This window comes from Caretta caretta, chromosome 5 (genome assembly GCF_965140235.1).
Source record: "Caretta caretta isolate rCarCar2 chromosome 5, rCarCar1.hap1, whole genome shotgun sequence".
Classification (NCBI taxonomy): Eukaryota; Metazoa; Chordata; order Testudines; family Cheloniidae; genus Caretta; species Caretta caretta.
Window position 1 is genome coordinate 46,228,783 of NC_134210.1, and position 22,452 is coordinate 46,251,234.

The following is a 22,452-nucleotide window of genomic DNA, read 5'->3' on the forward strand; positions in this document are numbered from 1 at the left end:
CTCCTCCAGGGAGCCGAGCCTCGCTGCTCCGGCTCCACTTCTCCCCCTCCTCTGAAAGGGCCATCAGCTGGTCGGTGGCAGGAACCCAGCATGCTGAAGGAAGAGGCGGGGGAGGGAGGAGCTTGCCTGCTCTGCAGCAGCAGCCGGCAGGACCAAGCTTCTTTTCCATGCCCCCGCAGGGGGGGAGAAGAGTGGGCCGGCGTGGGCAGGATTTTTAATGGCACGCTGCCGCCTGCCGGGGTCCCAGCCTAGGTTCGGCAGCGGGCTGAGCGGGGCAGGCAGCAGTGTGCCATTAAAAATCGGCTCGCGTGCCGTCTTTGGCATGCATGCCATAGGTTGCCGACCCCTGATCTAAAGTAAATTTAGGAGTACTACCATCTTGCTTAAGTTAATCCTTTTCATCCGTGAAACCAGCAGGCCTGACCATCTTTAAAGCCTAGTTTAACTGAACCAGCTGGAGAATAACTTCCCCTAGATAACTAGAGAATAGTGTGGTATTCTGGGTATTAAACTTTCCGCGACTAGAGGCAATATTGAGGAAAGAACATGGGCAAATGTGAGGGGTAGATGTATCAGGAACAGCGTTTAGATTTTTCTGAAATATACTTACATATTGATTACCATAAGCCTTAAAAGTCAGCATAGTCTGTGCAATGGGTTACAGTAGGGCATGCTGTGGGATCAACATAGGGAGGCTGTATCCTTCAGAGAAGGGACTTTGTGCTTTTGATTAAAAAAAAAAAAATTCTGGTAACATCTAGCTGCCCCAATCAGCATCTGCATCCTATTATGCTAGGAATGCCAAAAACCAAAAAGCATAAAGGGGATGAGGGGGGTAGCAAAGGACCGACGGTTGGTCAAAAAAAAAGAAGAGTATTTAGAGTTTTAAAGCTCTTAAGATACAACGGCATTTGCTCCAATCCCTCAGACAGAGACAAACACCTACGAGATCTCTATCAAGCATTCTTAAAACTACAGTACTCACCTGCTGAAGTGAAAAAACAGATTGACAGAGCCAGAAGAGTACCCAGAAGTCACCTACCAAAGGACAGGCCCAACAAAGAAAATAACAGAACGCCGCTAGCTGTCACCTTCAGTCCCCAACTAAAACCTCTCCAGCGCATCATCAAAGATCTACAACCTATCCTGAAAAATGATCCCTCACTCTCACAGATCTTGGGAGACTGACCAGTCCTCACTTACAGACAGCCCCCCAACCTGAAGCAAATACTCTCCAGCAACCACACACCACACAGCAAAAACACTAACCCAGGAACCTATCCTTGCAACAAAGCCTGATGCCAGCTCTGTCCACATATTTATTCAAGTGACACCATCCTAGGACCTAATCACATTAGCCATACCATCAGGGGATCGTTCACCTGCACATCTACCAATGTGATATATGCCATCATGTGCCAGCAATGCCCCTCTGCCATGTACATTGGCCAAACCGGACAGTCTCTGCGCAAAAGAATAAATGGACACAAATCTGACATCAGGAATCATAACATTCAAAAAGTGGGAGGAGAACACTTCAACCTTTCTAGCCACTCAGTAAAAGACTTATGGGTGGCAATTCTGCAACAGAAAAGCTTCAAAAACAGACTCCAATGAGAAACTGCTGAGCTTGAATTAATATGCAAACGAGATACCATTAACTTGGGTTTGATTAGAGACTGGGAGTGGCTGGGTCATTAATACATATTGAATCTATTTCCCTAAAGTTAAGTATCCTCACACCTTCTTGTCAACTGTCTAAATGGGCCATCTTGATTTTCACTACAAAAGTTTTTTTTCTCCTGCTGATAATAGCTCATCTTAATTAGCCTCTTATAGTTTGGCAACTTCCACCTTCTCTGTATGTGTATCTATATTTCTTCTTACTATATGTTCCATTCTATGCATCTGATGAAATGGGCTGTAGCCCAAGAAAGCTTATGCTCTAATAAATTTGTTAGTCTCTAAGGTGCCACAAGTACTCCTGTTCTTTTTTGCAGATACAGATTAACACGGCTGCTACTCTGAATAAAATGGTAATTTAGCCCTTCTGGTACATAGATGGTAGGAAATCACTGGAAATGCGAAAGTATACTTGTGTGTTGAATTAAAGCAGTGTCAAAAAAGTTTTATATTGTAGTTCTAGAATATTTTCGTGTGTAGTTTCTTATGGGGATTTTAAAACTTTTGAATTTCTCTTTTCTTAGAGAAAAGTCAAATCAGTTTGTGTTCCATATTCTTTCTACTTGTAGTGTAACAGAAAGCCGGCACTAGGCATAAGCAGACTAAGCAATTGCTTAGGGCCCTGAGCAGCTCCAGAGGGCCCCCTATTAATTATTAGTAAGACGTAGGTGTGTGTTGGGGGCCAAGGGGGAGAGCAAAAATATTCCTGTTTGGGACCTCCAATGAGGTAGCACTGGCACTGGTATAACAGCAAGTTGACTGAAGTAAAGTTTAAGTGTGGTTCACAGGGAGTTATTAATGCAGCTGAGTTTCCAGTAGTGAGGAATGTGTGTCTAACGTTTTTGGATACTAGGCCAAAAGGTACCTTGGATTGACACAGTGTGCAGTCATCTGTACTTTCTTTTGGTGCTGGGAAGTGGACATGAATCATATGAATGTTATTTTTCAAACTTCATGAACTGAAGAAAGTATTGCTTCAAAATAATTAATGAACACAAAAATGTAAACTGCATTTTTGAGGCTTGTGTTAAGCTTTTTTAGGGGGTTTGATTAAGGAACTGAAGTATTTCTTTGAAATTTAAAATTTCTGAGGTGGTGCAAATACCATTGCATTGCACAGCAACCGATAAAATGAAAGGCTGTAAAGTAATTGCCATGTATATTGTTTGTTGAAGTCAGCTGATAAGACACATTCTTAGAGGAAAATGACCTTTGAGATTTATATAGAATTTTTTTAAAATTAAAACAGTGAAGGGAGTGGGTATCTTGTTATGTCACAAGAAATTTTTTTTAATTAGACTTCAGTATTGGTTGGTGTATGTAGGCTAAGTTAGCTGAGTACTGAACTTCAAGTTTTCTAAACTTGAAAGAATGGAACAAGGCTCATTATTGGCTAAAATTAGTGAAGCATCCTGCAATATTAGATCTGTTCTTGAAATGGCAGAGAGCCTCCAAGTTACCCTGAAACCAGAGCCTAGTGTAGAGGAAAGAGAGCTTACCAATGCAGTTGCTGATCAATATGAGCAAAATCTCACTGTGTAAGTATCTAATGCTTGCTAATCTTTTCCTCCCACTCTCAATTTCAATGCAAATGTAAAATGCAGTCTAACTAGATAAGCAATTTCGAACTTAAATTGGCTTACTTGGTTTTTTCTTAATTTTAACAGTTAATACAGAAACACCATTTCCAAATAAATTAATCAAATACCATATATGTTTTGAAGTTTCTGAAGAATGAAGCAGCACCACATTGAAAAAAGAAACTTGGGGAGTAGGAAGTCTTCATCATTAGTTTTTATGGAATTTATGAACTGGCTTGTACCTTTTCTGTGTTGCATGTTAGAATATTTTCATTTGGTTTGTGTCCAGAGCACTTCTATTTCTAGAGGATATTGTTATGTTACACAGCAATACAGAAGTTTGCAGTGGAGGCAGCAGTGCATGAGAATACTACCAGACTCTGCTCAGCTAAATTGTGAATGATTTAGCCCCCCTACAAATACTGTTCATGTCATCCTCCGTAGCTTTGACCCAGCCATTCCTATTTACTATATCTGGACTCTCCAAGCCCAGATCTCACATTCGTGTCCCCAGAACTTGCAGTCCTACTTTCTTTGCTTGCTGCATAATGATTTTGATGCATCCTAAAAAGAATTCTGGGGCTTATTGGTGTATCAAGTACACAAGTATGAAGATAGCCGCTTAATTTGGGGGACATTTAATGGTGCTGTAGTGAGTCAGACAACTGGAAAATACAGCTAAATAGCAGAAAACCTTTTTTTACAGTATGTTTTCTTTTTCATTAGAATAAGCATGTTGGTAAATGAGAGACTCCAGTTTGTTCAAAGTTATGGTGTGAGGGGTTAAATCTGTTTTAGGCCTGTTAATTTGTCATAGTAAATCATTTTTCATAAAACACTTAAATTCTCTGAAAAGTGACGACTTCATGTGGAAGCTGACAAAAAATAATCTCCTGCTAGTACAGTTTTTGTCTACTGGCTACCAGGCTCTTATTTCAGTGGAGTTTTTCTGACTAGTATACTGTTTTTGGTTTTAAGAACAACTTGCAACAGGCATTTCTCTGTTGACTAAGTGGGTGAAGTTTGTATGATTCTGCTGCTTTAGGGAGGAGGGGCAGGTTCTTTAAACTGCTGCTGTTTTGTAAAGTAGTAACTACTGTTGTTGAGTTAAAGCGTTAAAGTGAATCTCCCTTGCCAAAAGTGGGTAAAATGATATCTAAGGCCTTGTCTACACTACCAAGTTTTGTCGCCAAAAACTGCCTTTTGTCGACCAATGCATGAATATACGCTGTGATGTGACTTTTATCAGGAAAAATGCCTGTTTTTGGTGACGAATACATCCACCCCAATGAGAGACTTACATCTTTTCCTCTACATTTTTCATAACAAAGTGCCAGTGTAGACACCACACTTGATTTCATTGCTTTAATTGGCTTCCAAGAGGTGTCCCACAATGCCCATCGTGACTGCCCTGGTCAGCGGTTTGAACTCCACTGTCCTGCATGTAAATGACGATCCACCCCATCTCTCCCCCAGAAGCCCCGGGAATTTTTGAAATTCAGTTTCCTGCTGGCTCGGCGTGGAGAGGTCTCATTACATCTTCCAAGGTGACCATGGCAGATGCTCTACTGCTTGGAGCACTGCAGAGCTGTTGGATCTGATCAGTATATGGGGAGAGAAGGCTGTGCAGTCCCAGCTGCTCTTGAGCTATAGGAATTAAGATACCTACAGGCACATTTCTCAAGGCTTTTGCGAAAAGTGCTGTGATTGGGACATGCTACAGTGCAGAGCAAAGATAAAGGTCCTGAGGCAGGTGTACCATAAGGTGAGGGAGGCAAACCATCACTCTGGTGCTTCACCTAAGACCTGCCAGTTCTATAAGGAGCTGGATGCTATGCTCTGTGACGACCCCACCTCCATCCCCAAGAGCCTCATGGATGCTTCAGAGGGAATGTAGGCAGCAGAAAGAGGAACTAACCTGGAGAATAAAGTTATTGATGAAGAGGTGGAGTTAGATGAGGGTGTGCAACTCCTGGCGGGGTCGCCCAGTGGGACAAGCAGCCAGGAACTGTTCTCCACTCTGGAGGGGTCTAGCCAGTCTCAGCAGTTGCTCTCAGGGGAGCAAGAAGCAGGAGGTGAGACGCCTGGTAAGTGCCTGTGGTTTGTGTAGTGCAGAGGTGGGTTCATGGTATAGCAATGTGGGAGGCTGGCTGTGTTTCTGTGAGGTGGACATTTCCCTGTGTAGCTAATCAGTACAGTGGAACAGGGTGCTGATGCACGCCGTGATCTCATGGGAATCCTCCAGAGAGATCTCCAGGAAATTTTCCTGGAGGTACTCAGTAATCCTCTGCCAAAGGTTCCATGGCAGAGTAGATTTGTTCCTTCCCCCGTTGTAGGAAACTTTCCTGTGCTGTTTGGCAATCACTTGTGCAGGGACCAAAGTGGAAGATAGGCAAGCAGCATAGGGAGCTGGGCAGAAGCCACAAGATGTACCCTCATTGCCCTGCTTTCCCTTAGCAGTGAGATGTCTGCTAGAATGACCACCGCCTGTTGAAAAATGTGGAGAATTTTAGAATTTTTTCCATAGAATGCTGCACCACAACCCTTGCAGAGAGCATATGCTCTTTTCCCTATGTGGAGCGCCCCCCTCCCCCAACATTCACCAGGCTTTGACTGTTCGCGCTGATATGTGCCTGGCTAGGGTCAGTGAGAAAGTGATTGCAATGTTGCAAAAGGTGTATTTAACTGAAATGTTACAAGGCTCTGTGTGAATTTAACTATTGCGTTTCGGCTTGTCCCCTGTGCTTCACCAGATGTGGCTTTTAGGAACATGCCATGCACCACTGCCAAGCGTCTCTGCCAGATAAGAAAGCGCCCAAGATGCAGCAAAGAAGACATGTTCTTCTTTAAGTACTTGTTCATGTCAATTCCAATCAGGTGTGCGCATGTCGCATGCATGAGAGTCAGAAGATTTTCCCCTAGCAGTATTCATAGGGTTGGCCTGGCACCCCCTGGAGTTTCCTTTGGGGGGCTTGTAAAATCTGAAGAGGTTTCCACCCTAGCAGCTTAAAGGACCGAGATCAGCACCTCCGGATTTTGCTCATGGAGGCAGTGCTCCAGCCACAGTTAGAACCCAGTGCCGGGGAGCCAGCCCAAGCACTGCTTCCTTGGTGCGCAGTGTGCCGGCAATCTCAGCGCGTGAGCCGGTGCCAAGGAAGAGACCCTCGGCACTGCCATGGCTCTGCCACACAGAATCCAGGGCTCTGCGAGGCACTGCTCTCAGTCCCTGAGGCCCCAGAAAAAGAAGAGTTCGGACAGAGGGTGTTCCCCAACCAGGCCTAAGGATCAGGCGGTTGGTAAGCCTCCTTCTGGTGCCCAGCCACCACGGGTCATGTCAACTCCTGACCCAGTGGGGGTCCAGTCGATTCTGGACCTTCATTGCTCACTGGCCCAGCACCAAGAAGACCTGCAGCACGCACACCCCCCCCCCCCCCCCCCCCGCATGCTGGAGGCATTTGAGGCTGCATGGGACCTTCTGGCACTTACGGCACCAGCCTCTCCTCCAAGATGGGAGAGGTCGCTGGCACCCATTTGGGCCCTAGTGCAATCGATGGGCAAGCCGGTGATGGTGGCAATATGCATACATCCCTGATGCATCGCCCTCCACACCAGCCACTCACGTGGTGGAGCTGTTCGGTCCACCAGTTTGCAGCACCCATCACTGGCACAGAGGGACTCCGTTCCTCCATGGTCGTCCCAATTGGAGACCTCAGAGTCAGAAACAGAGTCATCGAACTCCAGTAGGAGCAGGAGGTTCCGCTCCCACCAAGAACGCCAACTCTACCCAGCACTGTTGCCGGGCCACTGGCAAGCTCCTCCATGGCCATTCTGGACGCTTTGGGCCTATCATCAAAGCATGGGCATTGGTGGTCTCAGTGTCCTTCGGGCCACTGCTCACACATTCGGCTTTGGGGATTTCACTGTTGACTCAGCTGACCTGCATACCGGCATTGGCGCCAATGCCTATGGTGCTGACTGTGGCGCTGGAGGTCTTTACTCCTTGGTGACCTGCATACCGGCATTGGCGCCAATGCCTATGGTGCTGACTGCGGCGCTGGAGGTCTTTACTCCTTGGAACCCCAGAAGGGCCAAGGGCATAGAGCAGGCTCCTGTACCACTCAGCCTCTCATCTTCCTCCTCCCTGGATGAGGTGGTGGCTGGCATGTCAACAGCTCCAGCCCTGGAGGACACCACGGTCTTACAGCAGCTGCTGAGATGGGTGGCCCAGAGTCCCAATATTAAAACAGAAGAGGTGGTGGAGGAGACCGACCCGATGGTCGCTGTCCTTTCCCCTTCTGGGCCATCCCGTATCGCGCTGCTGCTGATCAAAACCATCAGCGAAGCCACTAAGACACTGTGGCAGACCCTGTCCTCGTTGCCACCCACCGTGAAAAGGTCTGAGCAGAGATACTTTGCCCCTCTCAAGGGGGTATGAACACCTATATATGCACCCCCTGCCAGACTCCCTGGTAGTGGATGCGTCCAACCAGCACGAGTGCCAGGGATACCAGGGGCCCTCCCTGAAAAGTCGAGAGGCCAAAAAGTTGGACCTTTTCAGGAGACAGGGTTACTCGAAAGGGAGGTTGCAACTCCGTGTACATGTGGAGCCTTGGCAAAGCTTACCGAACTCCTTCCCCCGGACTCTTGCGCAGTTTTCCGCGCTAGTAGAGGAGGGTAAACTAATTTCCTGGGCATCTCTGCAAGCAGCTTTGGATACAGCAGACACGGCTTCCCGCACCATGGTGACCGGAGTGACCATGAGGAGGAGTTCCTGACTGCAGGTCTCTGGCCTTCCGTATGAGGTCCAGCAGACCAGCCAAGACCTCCCCTTTGAGGGTCAGACTTTATTTTCGGAAAAGACTGACTCTTACCTCCACAGCCTCGAGGACTCTAGGGCCACTCTAAAGTCCCTTGGCCTTCACACCCCTGCCAACCAGCGGAGGCATTTTTAACCACAGCCCCCGCCGAGGAGTTACCAGCCTCAGAATAGGCAGGAGGGTTCATGCAGGAGACTCTAGAAAGAGACCTCATCCTTCCTCTGGCCTGGGCTCTGGCCAGTCTAAACTGTTCTCAGGCCAAAAACAGGCCTTTTGAAGGTGCGCACAAGGATGGCGCACCAATGCAAAGACTGGATCCATCCCACCTTCCCTTTTCATCCCGTCTGTCCCCTTTCTTCATCCCTCTTCTTTTATTCCCGGTGTTTCCTAATACTGAAAGCCAAAGGCGGGCTCAGGCCCATCCTAGACCTGCGAGAGTTCAACAAGTTCATGAAGAAACTCAAGTTCCGCATGGTCTCTTTGGCCTCCATCATCACTTCCTTGGATCCAGGGGACTGGTACACCACCCTTGACTTGAAGGGGTGATACTTTCATATAGTAATCACACAGTCCCACAGAAGGTACCTCAGGTTGGTGGTCAGCTGCAGGCATTACCAGTTCCTAGTCCTCCCGTTTGGCCTTTCAGCAGTGCCGTGTGTGTTTACCAAGCATATGGCAGTTGTGGCCGCATTTCTGCACAGGTGGCAGGCACAGTTGTTTCCATACCTCGACAACTGTCTGATCCAGGGCTGCTCCAGGGTTCAAGTGGAAGAACAAGTTGACTTCATAAGAACAACCTTCGATGAACTGGACCTTCTCCTGAACGTGGGGAAATCGACGCTGTCCCTGGTTCAGTGGATAGAATTTATTAGGGGTGGCACTGGTCTCGATGCAGGCCAGGGCATACCTCCTGGAATCAAAGTTCTGGGCCCTGGGCAACATCATTCAAGGTCTCAGGCAGTTCCCCACCACCACAGCAAGGAATTTCCTCCTTGTACCTATGCGGTGCAACATGCGAGACTCAGACTCAGGCCACTCCGATCATGGTTAGCCTCAGTGTATCGGCCAGGTTGGGACAGTTTGGACAAGGTCATGACTCTGCCTTCTCCGGTCCTCGACTTCCTCCTGTGGTGGCTCAACCCACAGGTAGCGTGTGTGGGAGTCCCCTTTGCCAGTCCTCCGCCATCCCTCTCGCTGGAAGTGGTGTTAGGCATTCAGTAGGTTGACACTCATTCCCCCATACAGAACCAGTTTTGTAGCATGGTCTTATGGCATGTTTTATTGCTGTTGAACAGTAGAATAGTTGACAGCAGTGGAGATCAAGGAACTGTAACTACATATATTGAAGAGAAGACCAAGGATGACCTTAATAAGAATAATGTTGGTTATCACCCAGGTTAATTCTTTCTAGTCCATACTTATTTTTCTCTCCACAAAATAAATAGTCATTATTCTAAGACCCACACTATCCAACTGGATCTCTTCTTGATGTGCTTTCACCACTGTTGTCACAGTCCATATCCATCACTTTCACTGGTGTCATAACCATACAGCTAAGGGTAGCCTAGAATTCCTCCTTACCTGTAAGGGGTTAAGAAGCTCAAATAATCTGGTTGGCACCTGACCAGAAGGACCAATGGGGAAAGAAGATACTTTCAAATCTTGTGGGGAGGAGGAGGAAAGGCCTTTTTGTGTGTATGTTCTCTTGGGAAGCAGAGAAGCATCAGGTCAGAAAACGCCTTCTCCTATAAACCATCCTAAAAGTCTCTCATATTACAAAAATTTAAGTAAAAGCCAGGCAGGGCATGTTAGATTATCTTTTGTTCTGCTTGTGAATTTTTCCTTTGCTGGGGGGAGGTTTATTCCTGTTTTTTGTAACTTTGAAACTAAGCCTAGGGGAAGTTCTGTTGTGTTTTTTGAATCTTTTGTTACCCTGTAAAGTTATTTTCCATCCTAATTTTATAGAGGTGATTTTTACCCTTTTAAAATAAAATCCTTCTTTTAAGAACCTGACTGATTTCTCTATTGTCCTAAGACCAAGGGGTTTGGGTCTGTGATCACTCTGTAGCCAATTAGTTAGGATAGTATTCTCAAGCCTCCCCAGGAAAGGGGGTGTAAGGGTTTGGGGGGTATTTTGGGAGAATAGGAACTCCAAGTGGTCCTTTCCCTGATTCTTTGTTAAATCACTTGGTGCTGGCAGTGTACCGTCCAAGGGCAAAGAATTTGTGCCTTGGGGAAGTTTTAACCTAAGCTGGTACAAATAAGCTTAGGGGGTCTTTCATGCTGGTCCCCACATCTGTACCCTAGAGTTCAGAGTGGGGAGGGAACCCTGACAGCTGTGTGCATAGCATTGCAAAAAAGTGTGTGATTGACAAAAGTAAGCAGTAGGAAGATAACTTTCATGGCTGAAAGGTTTTTCAGCTTCTGGGGCCTTTAGAGTCTATGCACATGGATTTTTATAGTTGGACAACTCCTATAGTACTTCCGTTACAGCCCTGGTAGAGCTCACCAGGCTTCTCTTTTTGGATCTCAACACTGGATCAGTGTGCTTTTAAGTTTCCTTTCAGTCTGGTCTGGGTAGGTTCAAAGCACAGTTCTTCCCTTTGTGTCAGGCTCACTACAAAAGTTACATAGTCTGTGCCCTTCTCTGAAGTGGGACTCCACGGTTCAATTACACAAGACAAGTGCTGAGCCTCAGTAATTTTAAGAACACCCTTTCCCAGAGCTGCATCTTTGTGAGCACTCTGGTTTACAGTTTATCCCTGCAGGGGGAAGCATGATATTTGAAACAAATACAGACTTCGTAGAAAGATTTCTGAAACAATCAGTTTACTTGAGACTGCACAAAAGAGAGATGTAAGCAAAATAAGGAACACCTGCACATAATTCCCTGCCTCAGTTTCCTCAACACTCTTCAGTGTTTTTTGGGATTTGGGTCAATTTTTTTTCAGTGTTCCAAGTCCCCTTTTCTGGTCTGCAATCCACCAGCTCCTTCAAATCATGGAGTCTCCTCCCTGATCCCTGTAGCTAGCTTTCTTCAGCTATGTCTGGTCCAACAATCAAAAAGCTCCCTCTCCTTCTGAAATGTGCCACTTTGTGTTCTCCTTTGTCGAACCTCTCAGTTTACGTGGTTTTAAAGGACTGTACCTATACTTCTGTTCCTTTGTTCCTCTTCTGTGAAATTTTACACTCCAGGTCTCTAGAAGAGAAAGGCGAGAGCTGCTTTCACGTAGGTTGTAGCTACCTCTTAGTTCTGCCAGGGCCTGAATTATTCACTTCTTGATAATCCTTAGTAACTGTCTCATTCAGAGGCATGCAGTGTAATTGTAGCCATGTTGGTGCCAGGATATTAACGAGACAAGATGGGTGAGATAATAATTTTTATTAGACCAACATCTGTTGGTGAGAGAGACCAGCCTTTGAGCCACAGGGAGCTCTTCTTTGGGAGAGGTACTCCCTGCCTCACAACAAAAAGCATGCTGGAACAGATAATTTTGCATAAGTAGTTAGCACATATCCTAAGGGATCATTCAAGGTAGGGTGGCCTGTTAACACCTCTGCAGTCAGGACAAAAAAAGTGGGTCAGTGGGTTACAGATTGTTGTAATAAGTCGTAAATCCGGTGTCTCTGTTCAGTCCATAAATAATGAATTTAAGTGCCCAGGCTTGTCTTTTGAAAGCTTTGTGCAGATTTCCTTTGTGAAAAATGAAAAGGAGTACTTGTGGCACCTTAGAGACTAACCAATTTATTTGAGCATGAGCTTTCGTGAGCTACAGCTCACGAAAGCTCATGCTCAAATAAATTGGTTAGTCTCTAAGGTGCCACAAGTACTCCTTTTCTTTTTGCGAATACAGACTAACACGGCTGTTCCTCTGAAATTTGTGAAAAATGTTCACTTACAGGTGATAGGATGTTTTTGTGTTTTATCATTTTCCTGTGCGATTTCATTCAAACCATCCATAGAGATTGTCTGGTTTCATCCCATAGTTGTTGTTGAGGGGGCATTTAGTGCACTGGATGAGGTGTACCACATGTTGTGATAGGCGTGTGTAAAATCCATGGATCTTGAAAGGTGTTCTGTTGGGGAATGTTGGTCATTGTAGCAGTGGACATATGTCTGCAGGTTTTGCATCTGTTGTTTTGGCAGGGTGTTGTGCCACTTTGAGTTGGTGTGTCCTGGTCTGTGGGGAGCTTGTTTGAAGGCCAGAAGTGGGTGTTCAGGAAAGATTTCTTTCAGGATGTGGTCCCCATCAAGTATGGGTTGTAGTTGTTTGTTGATGCCCTGTATAGGTTCTATTATGGGATGCTATGTGTGGTCAAAGGGGGTTTTGTTTGTGTATTGAAGATGATTCTGTCTGGGTATTTGAGTGGCCCGTTGGTTCAGAAGTTGATGCTTGGGCACCTCTGTGTGTCTTCTTAGCACAAGGAGTTTCTCTGGAAAGAGGTTTACTCACTCTATGCTACCTACTTGATTTCAAGGAGTTAATTTTCATAAAAACTTCTCATGTTTCTCATATTTTCTGAAGGGTGTGTGTGGTGATGGAGGGGGACTGCAAATCAGTGGAGTCTGGAAGGGTGCCGGATACTTGGTAATGGAGAAGGGAGCTTGTTTCCAGTTGAAATCCAGACCAGAGGGAAAATTAGTCTGGCATTTCTACGGTATTTTAAATTAGGTGGTGGTCATTATAGATCCTAGAAGAGGAGGTGTCAACATCAGACAATCAGATGTGGTGCTAATTAACATCCTTATTGGCAACTTTTGCAAAGAGGCTGGTGACTAATTAATTTGAACTATTGTATCATCTTGAGCTGGGCCTGTTGGTCCAGGGTGAGGCCTGCTGGCAGGTTAGTGATGAGGAATCTTGTGCTTTTGCTAGAGTTCAACAAATACTTTGGGTATAGAAGGTTTAATTCTTCATAGCTATCAATCTGTCATTTTTCAGAGCAATGGTTGGTACAATTTAAAAGGGATGGGGAACACTTCGCATTTGTTATTACTAAAATGCAGTAATATGTAACTAAAGACTGTTTCCCAAATTGGATGTAATGGTAACATACTAATCATCTTTCAGAGCTTGATTTTGATTGTTACTTCTAGCATTATCTTGTATAAGTGGCAGCTCATCACAGAATTAATAGTTTGAGCAACAAATTTGTCCCATATACTGACTTAACTGTTGCTTCTTGAAAACCAGTTTTATAAGACCATAAAATGATGCTTTTGATTTACAGTATTGAATTTTCTAATCCTTTTTTTTCTTAACTTCCACTGTAGGAATGAAGACCTAAAGCAAATGTTGGAAAGTAATAAAGATTATGCTAAGTTGGATGCTATGAAAAGGATTGTTGGGGTATGTGAAATACAAAGATTTTTTTTTTTAATTTTTTTATTTTTATTTTTTTGCCAATACATGTTAATGCTAGTTTCTCTCTTTGACTCCTTCACTACAGTATTTTAATATGTAAATAGTTTGAAAAGCTAGGGTGAAATGCTATTTTCTTTAAATATCAAGATGGAAAATTTAAAATGGATACAAGTACACAAATATTTCAATGACAGATGTGTGAAATGTTTCTATAAATGTGTAGAGCTGTGATATAAAAATGCAGGTATTGACTGTAAGCTCCTTATTGTTAATGTCGCACAACTCCTATTTATGTCAAAGAAACACTCCAGTTATTTTTCTCAGATGAGTAGTCTGAAAAGCTGAAGGTGTTTCTTACTTGGAGTAAACTGAGAAATATATTTGAAATGTTTTTAACTTTATTTTTTGCAAATGATTATCAATCCACTATGTAATTTTCCCCCTAAAATATAAATAACTTTTTAAATTGACATTTGAGTCTACTGCTTCAGGTTTCAATTTAAGTTCAAAAAGTGGAACTGGCATCCAGTTTATTAGCAATTTATGCTTAATATTAAACAAGCATTATAGGTTTTTTGAGTGTTTAAACCTGAATTACAAAAGTTTAAAAACTCATCTGTATACCTGTACATGAGATTCCCAAAACCGCTGAGTGTAAAGAGGTTAGATGTTTTACTATGCTTGCTAAAGGTCTGCATTGGTATTTACAGTTGAGGTTAAGATTGCTCTTTTAGGGGACAGAGGGAAATGACTTTTTCCTAGCCTAGACAAGGGCCAGGACTTCTGGATTTCAGAGTAACAGCCGTGTTAGTCTGTATTCGCAAAAAGAAAAGGAGTACTTGTGGCACCTTAGAGACTAACCAGTTTATTTGAGCATAAGCTTTCGTGAGCTACAGCTCACTTCATCAGATGCATACTGTGGAAACTCCTGATGGAGTGTTTGATCAAACGCTGTATTGTGGAAATGCTGACGTACTCTCACCTTGATAAGGTGACAAATTATAACATATGATCTGAATCATGGAACTAGAGTGGGTTATCTAGTTCCATGATTCAGATCATATGTGAAGCTCAGCAAGATAGACTTCCTTTGACTTAGTTATAGATAAAAAGAAAAAACTTTACATCCTATAAATTGGTCTCTTCTCTAACTATTCCCTAGGCAGCTTGACAAACACGCTCTAGCTGTTCCAAGACTTTTTTTGGGAGACTCCCAGAGATCTCTGTTAGAGTGGGTTATCTAAAGCTTATGCTCAGATAAATTGGTTAGTCTCTAAGGTGCCACAAGTACTCCTTTTCTTTTTACAAATATTTAGAGGCAGTATATTATACAAAACTGTTTCTTTTGTTTTACTACCACTTGCTCGTTTTGAAAGAGGACTACTGTTTCTATCAGTAACTTCCTACAATCCACCTCAAAAGAGTGAATCCCTATTTCCCCCAAAAATGGTGATTAAAGGTGCTAGAGTTCTTGAAGCCTCAACCGTCAGAGGCTCAGAATATCTGTCCTTTTTCCATTGAGGCATGTTGCAAAGAGCTTTATGTAGGTGAACATAAGCTTAAGGTCTAAACTGGAGGCAAGAGTTGGCTGAGGTGTAGGTGACAGATGATGTTAAAATTATATTGTCAAAGGCACTCTGAGCACAGGAACAGTCTTGTTCTGACTTTGTTGGCACTTCAGAAAGAGAGCAATAAAACTAAGTTTACTTTCAATTAGTAAAAAAAAATAAAAAAATAGAAATTTGATTAAATAGGGTGTTCATATCACAAGTGATGGTTTTTTAATCTTCCAAATACACGTTAATGCAGTAAAAATAACTTTGAGAATCATAGAGGTTTACAAGATTACAAAGAATTGCTATTTAGGAAAATTTAGATGTATATGACAACTAATATTTATAAATGCATTCTGTAAAATAACATCTTAATATTTCTTTTAAAAATCTGACTGAACCCCATGACAACCAATGTAATCTCCCTTGCAGCTTCAATAATAATCTTCCTGCTATCCTTATACTTGTCACCCCAAGGAAAAACTTTTGGAGAATATTTGAAGCTTGCAGTGTCCTGAAAGCGGCCTGAGCCTAGATTTGGAAAGATTTGGAGCTAGCAAACAAGTTCAAGTGTTTAGTACCCCTCTTGGAGAAACTTCTACTACCTGCCCCCTTACTACCAATTTTTTTATACAGAAAATAAAAAAAAAATTAAAAAAACCAGAAACCTAATGTGTTGCATCACATGTACAGCATCTGTGTTGAACAGAAATGTGCACAGGACAGCATACAGGCATGGAGCTCCATCCTGCGTTCCTTGCAACATACTCAACTCCTGGTGCCTTCAGTAGGAGCTTTGGGTATACAAGACATACAGGTTTTGAGCTCCTAATAGCTATGCATAGCAGCTAAATTGGTATGATTAGACCTTAGTCCTGGAAACCCCTATTATATTCTTTTGAGCTAATGATCCATGAACTAAAGAGAATTTACACTCATCATTATTACTTAATGAGTCAAAATACATACTTTTAAAAGATATTAAATGCATATCTACATGGTACACTGGAGCTATTATGGTTGGTCTGTTAAATAATGCAAGTTACATATATATTTTCTTGATAGGCTGTAACTATGTGGTAACAGTTCAAAACTAGATGATCAACCATATCTTTTTGCAAACTCTTTTCATAGCAAGTTGTTTGATGTCTTAGTAGTAATAATACTTAGCTCTTATATAGTGCTTTTCATCAGTAGATCTTGCCTCTTTAATGACCAGATGGGAACAGAATTTATTTCTTGTCTGGTCATTTGTCATTAGAACCACAGCCCTGACAGCCCACTCACCTTGTGAGGAGGACCCCTTTACATGGGCTCTTCTAGCTAAGATACTGGACAGAGGAGGTTCCAGAAATCCACCCTTCACTGTCTCTCAGAAATGGAACATGATTTAACCTCTCCGGGATGTTCTGTTTTAAATTCCCAGTGTTAAACAACAGGGTTGTAGTAAAATAAAATTTAAGATGAGAGAATTGGATTAAAATAAAATGGTATGCATGGCATCTAGTCTTCAACTCTGCAAAAGTTGGCTATATCTAGGGCCCTACCAAATTCACGGCCATGAAAAACACGTCACGGACTGTGCAATCTGGTCTTTTGTGTGCTTTTACCCTATACTATACCAATTTTATGGGGGAGACCGGAGTTTCTCAAATTGGAGGTCCTGACCCAAAAGGGAGTTGCAGGGGAAGCCACAAGGTTATTTTAGGGGGATCATGGTATTGCCACCCTTACTTCTGTGCTGCCTTCTGAACTGGGTGGCCAGAAAGCAGAGTCTGTTGGCTGGGCATCCAGCTCTGAAGGCAGTGCCCAGGCAGCAGCAGCGCAGAAGTAAGGGTGGCAATGCCATACCATACCATCTTACTTCTGCACTGCTGCCCTCAGAGCTGGGCGGCTGCTGACTGAGGGCCCAGCTCTGCAAGCAGCAGTGCAGAAGTAAGGATGGCAATACCATCGCATGCCGTCCTTACTGCTACGCTGCTGCTGGCGGTGGCTCTGCCGTCAGAGCTGGGCTCTTCTGGCCACCTAGTTCTGAAGGCAGTGCTGCCACTTGCAGCAACGCAGAAGTAAGGGTAACAGTATCACAACCCCCCTTACAATAACTTTGCAAAACTCTTCACCCCTCTCCCCCCAAGTCCTTTTTGGGTCAGGACCTCTACAACTACAAACCGTGAAATTTCAGATTAAAATAACTGAAATCATGAAATGTACAATTTTTAAAATACTGTGACCGTGAAATTGACTGAAATGGACCGTAAATTTGGTAGGGCCCTAACTATGTATTGTATTTTCTCTAACATTATCCTTTCCTCTCCAGCTTCTTCTTTTTTCCCTGACCCCTTTGTAATACGCTGCATATTTGAGACATTGCTCTTGTCCTCCTCCCTTTATAGTCTGACAGTCCCCCCCCCCCTTTTTTTTAACGCATTCTAGTCATCTTATAAAGCATGTGGGTCTAAGTTACATAAGCATTTCAACAATGTGTAATGTTTGCTCTCAGATAAGAACATAAGAATGGGCATACTGGGTCAGACCAATGGCCCATCTAGCCCAGTATCCTGTCTTCTAACAGTGGCCGGTGCCACATGCTTCAGAGGGAATGAACAGAACAGGGCGGTTATCAAGTGATCTGTACTGGTGTCCAGTCCCAGCATCTGGCAGTCAGAGGCTTGGGGACTCCCAGAGTATTGGGTTGCATCCCTGACTATCTTGGGTAATAGTCATTGGTGGATCTATCCTCCATGAACTTATCTAATTCTTTTTTTTAACCCAATTATATTTTTGGCCTTCACAACATTCCCTAGCAATGGGTTCCACAGGTTGACTGTACATTGTGTGAAGAAGTACTTCCTTATGTTTGTGTTAAACCTGCTGCCTATTAAATTCGTTGGGTGACCCATAGTTCTTGTGTTGTGTGAGGGGGTAAATAAAACTTCTTTCCCCCGCGCCATTCATGATTTTACAGACTTCTTGATTTTTTTTGTACCATCTAGAGTCAGGGTGAGCAGGGGGTATTTGATAGCTGTTGCCTGTCATCTGCCAATATTCCACTATATAACATCGGATTTCCTGTCTGCAGAATCTGACATTTTTGAGTGTCCCTTTGATATTTTGTCCACCTTTAGTCAACCAGTCAGGGTGACTGGATCCTGGTTTAAATGTCTCTTGTCGCTGGCTGAAGGTATTTAACCTTGGTCCATCTCCCTGTCTACCTTGCATCGGAACTTAAAAACAGAGCTCAAATGTTTTTAACTTTCACATTATTTCTACTTGACTATGAATTACTGAAAGCTTAATACCTATCTATTACAATGTTAAAAATGATTCTCCCTGAATTTGCTGATCCAGTGGAGATGGGAATTTTACAACTTCTTCACATATGAAAATATTTAGCTTCATGAATAGCTCCTTAAAAAAGAAGAGTAACAGAAGTGAGGGATTAAAACTAAACTGTATTTAAGTGTCACAATTAATTTAATCTGTAATTACAGTATCAAGTGAGAAGGCAAACTAAAATAAATGTAGAAAGTAAATTTGAATCATTGTTAATTCTTTACTGGAAAGATATTTGAGTTTCATGAGCTGCGCACACACCCCCTTCACACATTGGCTGTGGTGCTGTGCATCAAAACCTGTATGCTCTTACCCAACAAAATAACACAACCATTTTTCTGGTATTGTACTTCAGTACTCATAAGTCAGACTTTTTTCCTTTCGTGCAAACCCTTGCTTGAGGATTTTTTTCATTTAGGTGCAGTGTGCCAGGCAGTCTTACTTATTCTTGTGTAAACTCTGAATGTAACATCTACTTCACAGTATTTTTACTCTTTTGTGCACTAAAATCTAACTCTTATGGGAAACCTTCATAAAACTTGTTCATAATATACTCTGGTTTAGTTTTGGCTTTTTATTTTTGAAAATAGATCTTGAAATTGCCAGCCTGAAAAAGCTGTCAATGCCTAAGTGAATTAAAAAAAATGGCAACTTTTGAATGTCAAAATCCAGTTTCTGTATTTCTTAATACAGTGCAAGGTACTGAAATTCCTGCCCTGCTCAAGGTGATGGTGTTCCCTTCACTGGCGCAAAGCAACTGGCTGGCAATCAAGTAAAGGAGACTGTTTGTTTATTTTTTACATTTTATTCAAAGACAGGTTGGAAAAACAGGGCCAAAATGTTTTTTAACTATTAACGATATGATCCTTCTCTTTCAGATGATTGCTAAGGGGAAGAATGCATCTGAGTTGTTTCCAGCTGTTGTGAAGAATGTGGCCAGTAAAAATATTGAGGTACTCTTAAAAAGAACACACAAAAATGTACTATTACGGAAGATATTTTTGTTATAAAAGTACCACTTAGTTTTCACTTTAGTGTAAATCACAAAATACCTTTAAGTTGTATTTTACTAGAATTCACCAAAGCTTAATCTTAGTGGGAGCCTTGTAGAAATAGTATAATCTGGGTATCTGAGATAAGGAAATGTACAGTATTGAGCCTAGTTTTCTTGTAGTGGTTTGGTGGGGGAGTGAATTTTTATAACTGTGAAAATAATCCTTAAAGAACAAATTCAAGAAGTTTTGTAGTTTGTGGTATATGTTTCTAAGAGTGCTTTGTAAATAACCTAACTAGCCTTTGGTAACTGTCTCTGCAAAAAGGCCCAGGATAGAGTGGACATAGACTGATCTATTTTCTCACCACAAAAAGTGTTTGTTGTAGAGCAGGGGTGAGACACTGGAGAGAAGCTTGCCCTTTGCCAGTGGTGTACTACATGTGTTCTGTAAACAGAGAGGTTCAGTGTGCATGATTATCAAAAAAGTATCTTCAATAACCTTTACATTTACTTCACAAAAGCTATTTTTAACTTCATTAAATAAGTTTCTCTGAAATTGCTGACCAATGCAAATTTGGTGTTGAAATGCATTGTTAGAATAACAATTTCTGGTCTGCAAACAGTTTTTGTTGTTAATTATTAAAAAGCTAGATCTAATCATTCTTCTTTGAGCATTAGTGCAGACTCTCATACTTGGGCATGTAAATTTGTAGTCTACGCCTGGCCAGGAATCCCTTGGAAGGATATAACTGTTGAGGGGCCATGTAGGTATCTTCTTGAGGCAACAAATGTTGTAGTCATGGTTCCTCATAGGTAATCCTCTCTTCCTTTTAATATCTGAAAAGTAAATTGGAACTAGTGGAAGTTCTTAAGATCAACTTTTATCTACTGTTTCTTTATCTCCTCTAGCTACAACTTATAGAATTCTACATAGTTAAAATTTTGAAAATTTATTTCAGGAGAGCTCTATTTATATTTAAAAATTCTGATGCCAAGAACTGGCGTCCTTCCCAGGATGGCAGGTTAGGCAAAAAAGACTATTTATAGAAGGCCTATCTTGCATCCTCCATGTTCTAATTTCTGGTCCTCATAATGATACTTGGGTGAAGGTCCGTTAACCTGTTTGTACCATATCTACTTGTTGGCCTGCGGTGATCCAAAGTCTCAGGTCTGGTCAATACTGTGAGTTGGAAGCATTTCCAGGTTCCTTTGAAATACCAGCCTCAGAATTCAGAGTTGTAGCCATGTTAGTCTGTATCAGCAAAAACAACGAGGAGTACTTGTGGCACCTTAGAGACTAACAGATTTATTTGGTATAAGCTTTGTGGGCTAAGATCCACTTCATCAGGTGCATGGAGTGGAAAATACAGCAGGAAGATACATATACATAGTACATGAAAAGATGGGAGTTGCCTTACCAATTCTAATGAGACAATTCATTTAAATTAACTACATGCCTCCAGCTTTCATCCAGACCACATCATACAATCCATTGTCTACAGCCAAGCTCTAAGATACAACTGCATTTGCTCCAATCCCTGAGACAGCGACAAACGCCTACAGGATCTCTATCAAGCGTTCTTAAAGCTACAATACCCACTTGCTGAAGTGAAGAAACAGATTGACAGAGCCAGAAGAGTACTCAGAAGTCGCCTACTACAGGATAAGCCCAACAAAGAAAGTAACAGAATGCCTCTAGCCATCACCTTCAGCCCCCAATTAAAACCTCTCCACCGCATCAAGGATCTACAACCTATACTGAAGGACGATCCCTCACTCTCACAGATCTTGGGAGGCAGGCCAGTCCTCGCTTACAGACAGCTCCCCAACCTGAAGCAACTACACACCATACAACAAAACACTAACCCAGGAACCTATCCCTGCAGCAAACCCCGTTGCTAACTCTGCCCACATATCTATTCAAGGGAGACCATCAGAGGACCTAACCACATCAGCCATGCCATCAGGGGCTCCTTTATCTGCACATCTACCAATGTGATATTTGTCATCATGTGCCAGCAATGCCCCTCTGCCATGTACATTGGCCAAACCGGACAGTCTCTACGCAAAAGAATAAATGGACACAAATCAGATGTCAAGACTTGTAATATTCAAAAACCAGTCAGAGAACACTTCAGCCTTCCTGGACACTCAATAACAGACTTTAAAACTGGCAATTTTTCAAGGAAAAAAAAACTTCAAAAACGGACTCCAATCAGAAACTGCAGAACTGGAATTAATTTGCAAACTGGACACCATCAGATTAGACCTGAATAAAGACTGGGAGTGGATGGGTCACTACAAGAACTAAAAACTAATTTCCCCATGCTAATTTCCCCCCTACTGTTACTCACACCTTCTTGTCAACTGTTTGAAATTTAACCCTGCACTGCAGTGCATCGCGGTCATGGCCCTTTTCCATCATGCCCCTGGATATCTGCCCAAAGGTATCATAATTCCTACGGCTGGAGTGCAGCTGGTACTGGACAGCTTCCTCCCCCCAGACACTGATGAGGTCCAGCGCCTCACCATTGCTCCACCACGATTGCCTGGTGCGTGGAGGCATGGTCACCTGGAAAGATTTGCTGAGAGCACTCCATGCCTGGCTGAGCAAACAGGAAGGGGATTTTCAAAATTTCCAGAGAATTTAAAGGGCGGGTCTGACAGTTGGTCACCTGAGGGCAGGGCAGTAGAGTTCAAAGTGATGACCAGAGTGGCTGGAACAGGCATTGTGGGACACTTCTTGAGGCTGCTCAGAGCGCATTAACAGACCAGGGCGTCCACAGTGGTGCCGCGGCACTCCAGCTGGGGCGCAGCAAGCATTATGCCTCTTGTTGAGGTGGATTACCAGGAGCACTCCAGCCGCGGAGTCGGGGCGCTCTACGTGCCTTGTCAGTGTGGACGCATCGTGAGTTAGCGTGCTCAGGGCAGCTTTAGTGCGCTCTAACTTGCAAGTGTAGCCATGCCCTTAGTCTCTAAGGTGCCACAAGTACTCCTTGTTGTTTCAGCCTCAGAATGTATATGTTCGGTGTGGAGAGGGTCTGTATGATCTAGGTGTAAAAGGAGCTCTGACTTTATTCTGCACTATTACTTCCTGGGATTAAAAGACTGTGAGAAGAAAAAAGA

General features: G+C 43.1%; 1 protein-coding gene across 3 annotated transcripts in view; it reads left to right on the forward strand.

The window, feature by feature from the left end:
• AP3B1 (adaptor related protein complex 3 subunit beta 1) overlaps positions 1 to 22,452 on the forward strand; it is a 344,461-nt gene that overhangs the window by 30,851 nt on the left and 291,158 nt on the right. For all 3 annotated transcript variants that reach the window (XR_007356822.2, XM_048851142.2, XM_048851143.2), the window contains exons 2-3: positions 13,356 to 13,431; positions 19,211 to 19,285. Coding sequence is in view for 2 of the 3 variants with exons in the window: in XM_048851142.2 (XP_048707099.1) it covers positions 13,356 to 13,431; positions 19,211 to 19,285 (151 nt within the window). In the remaining variant the exon portion in view is untranslated. The remainder of the gene's footprint in view (positions 1 to 13,355; positions 13,432 to 19,210; positions 19,286 to 22,452) is intronic.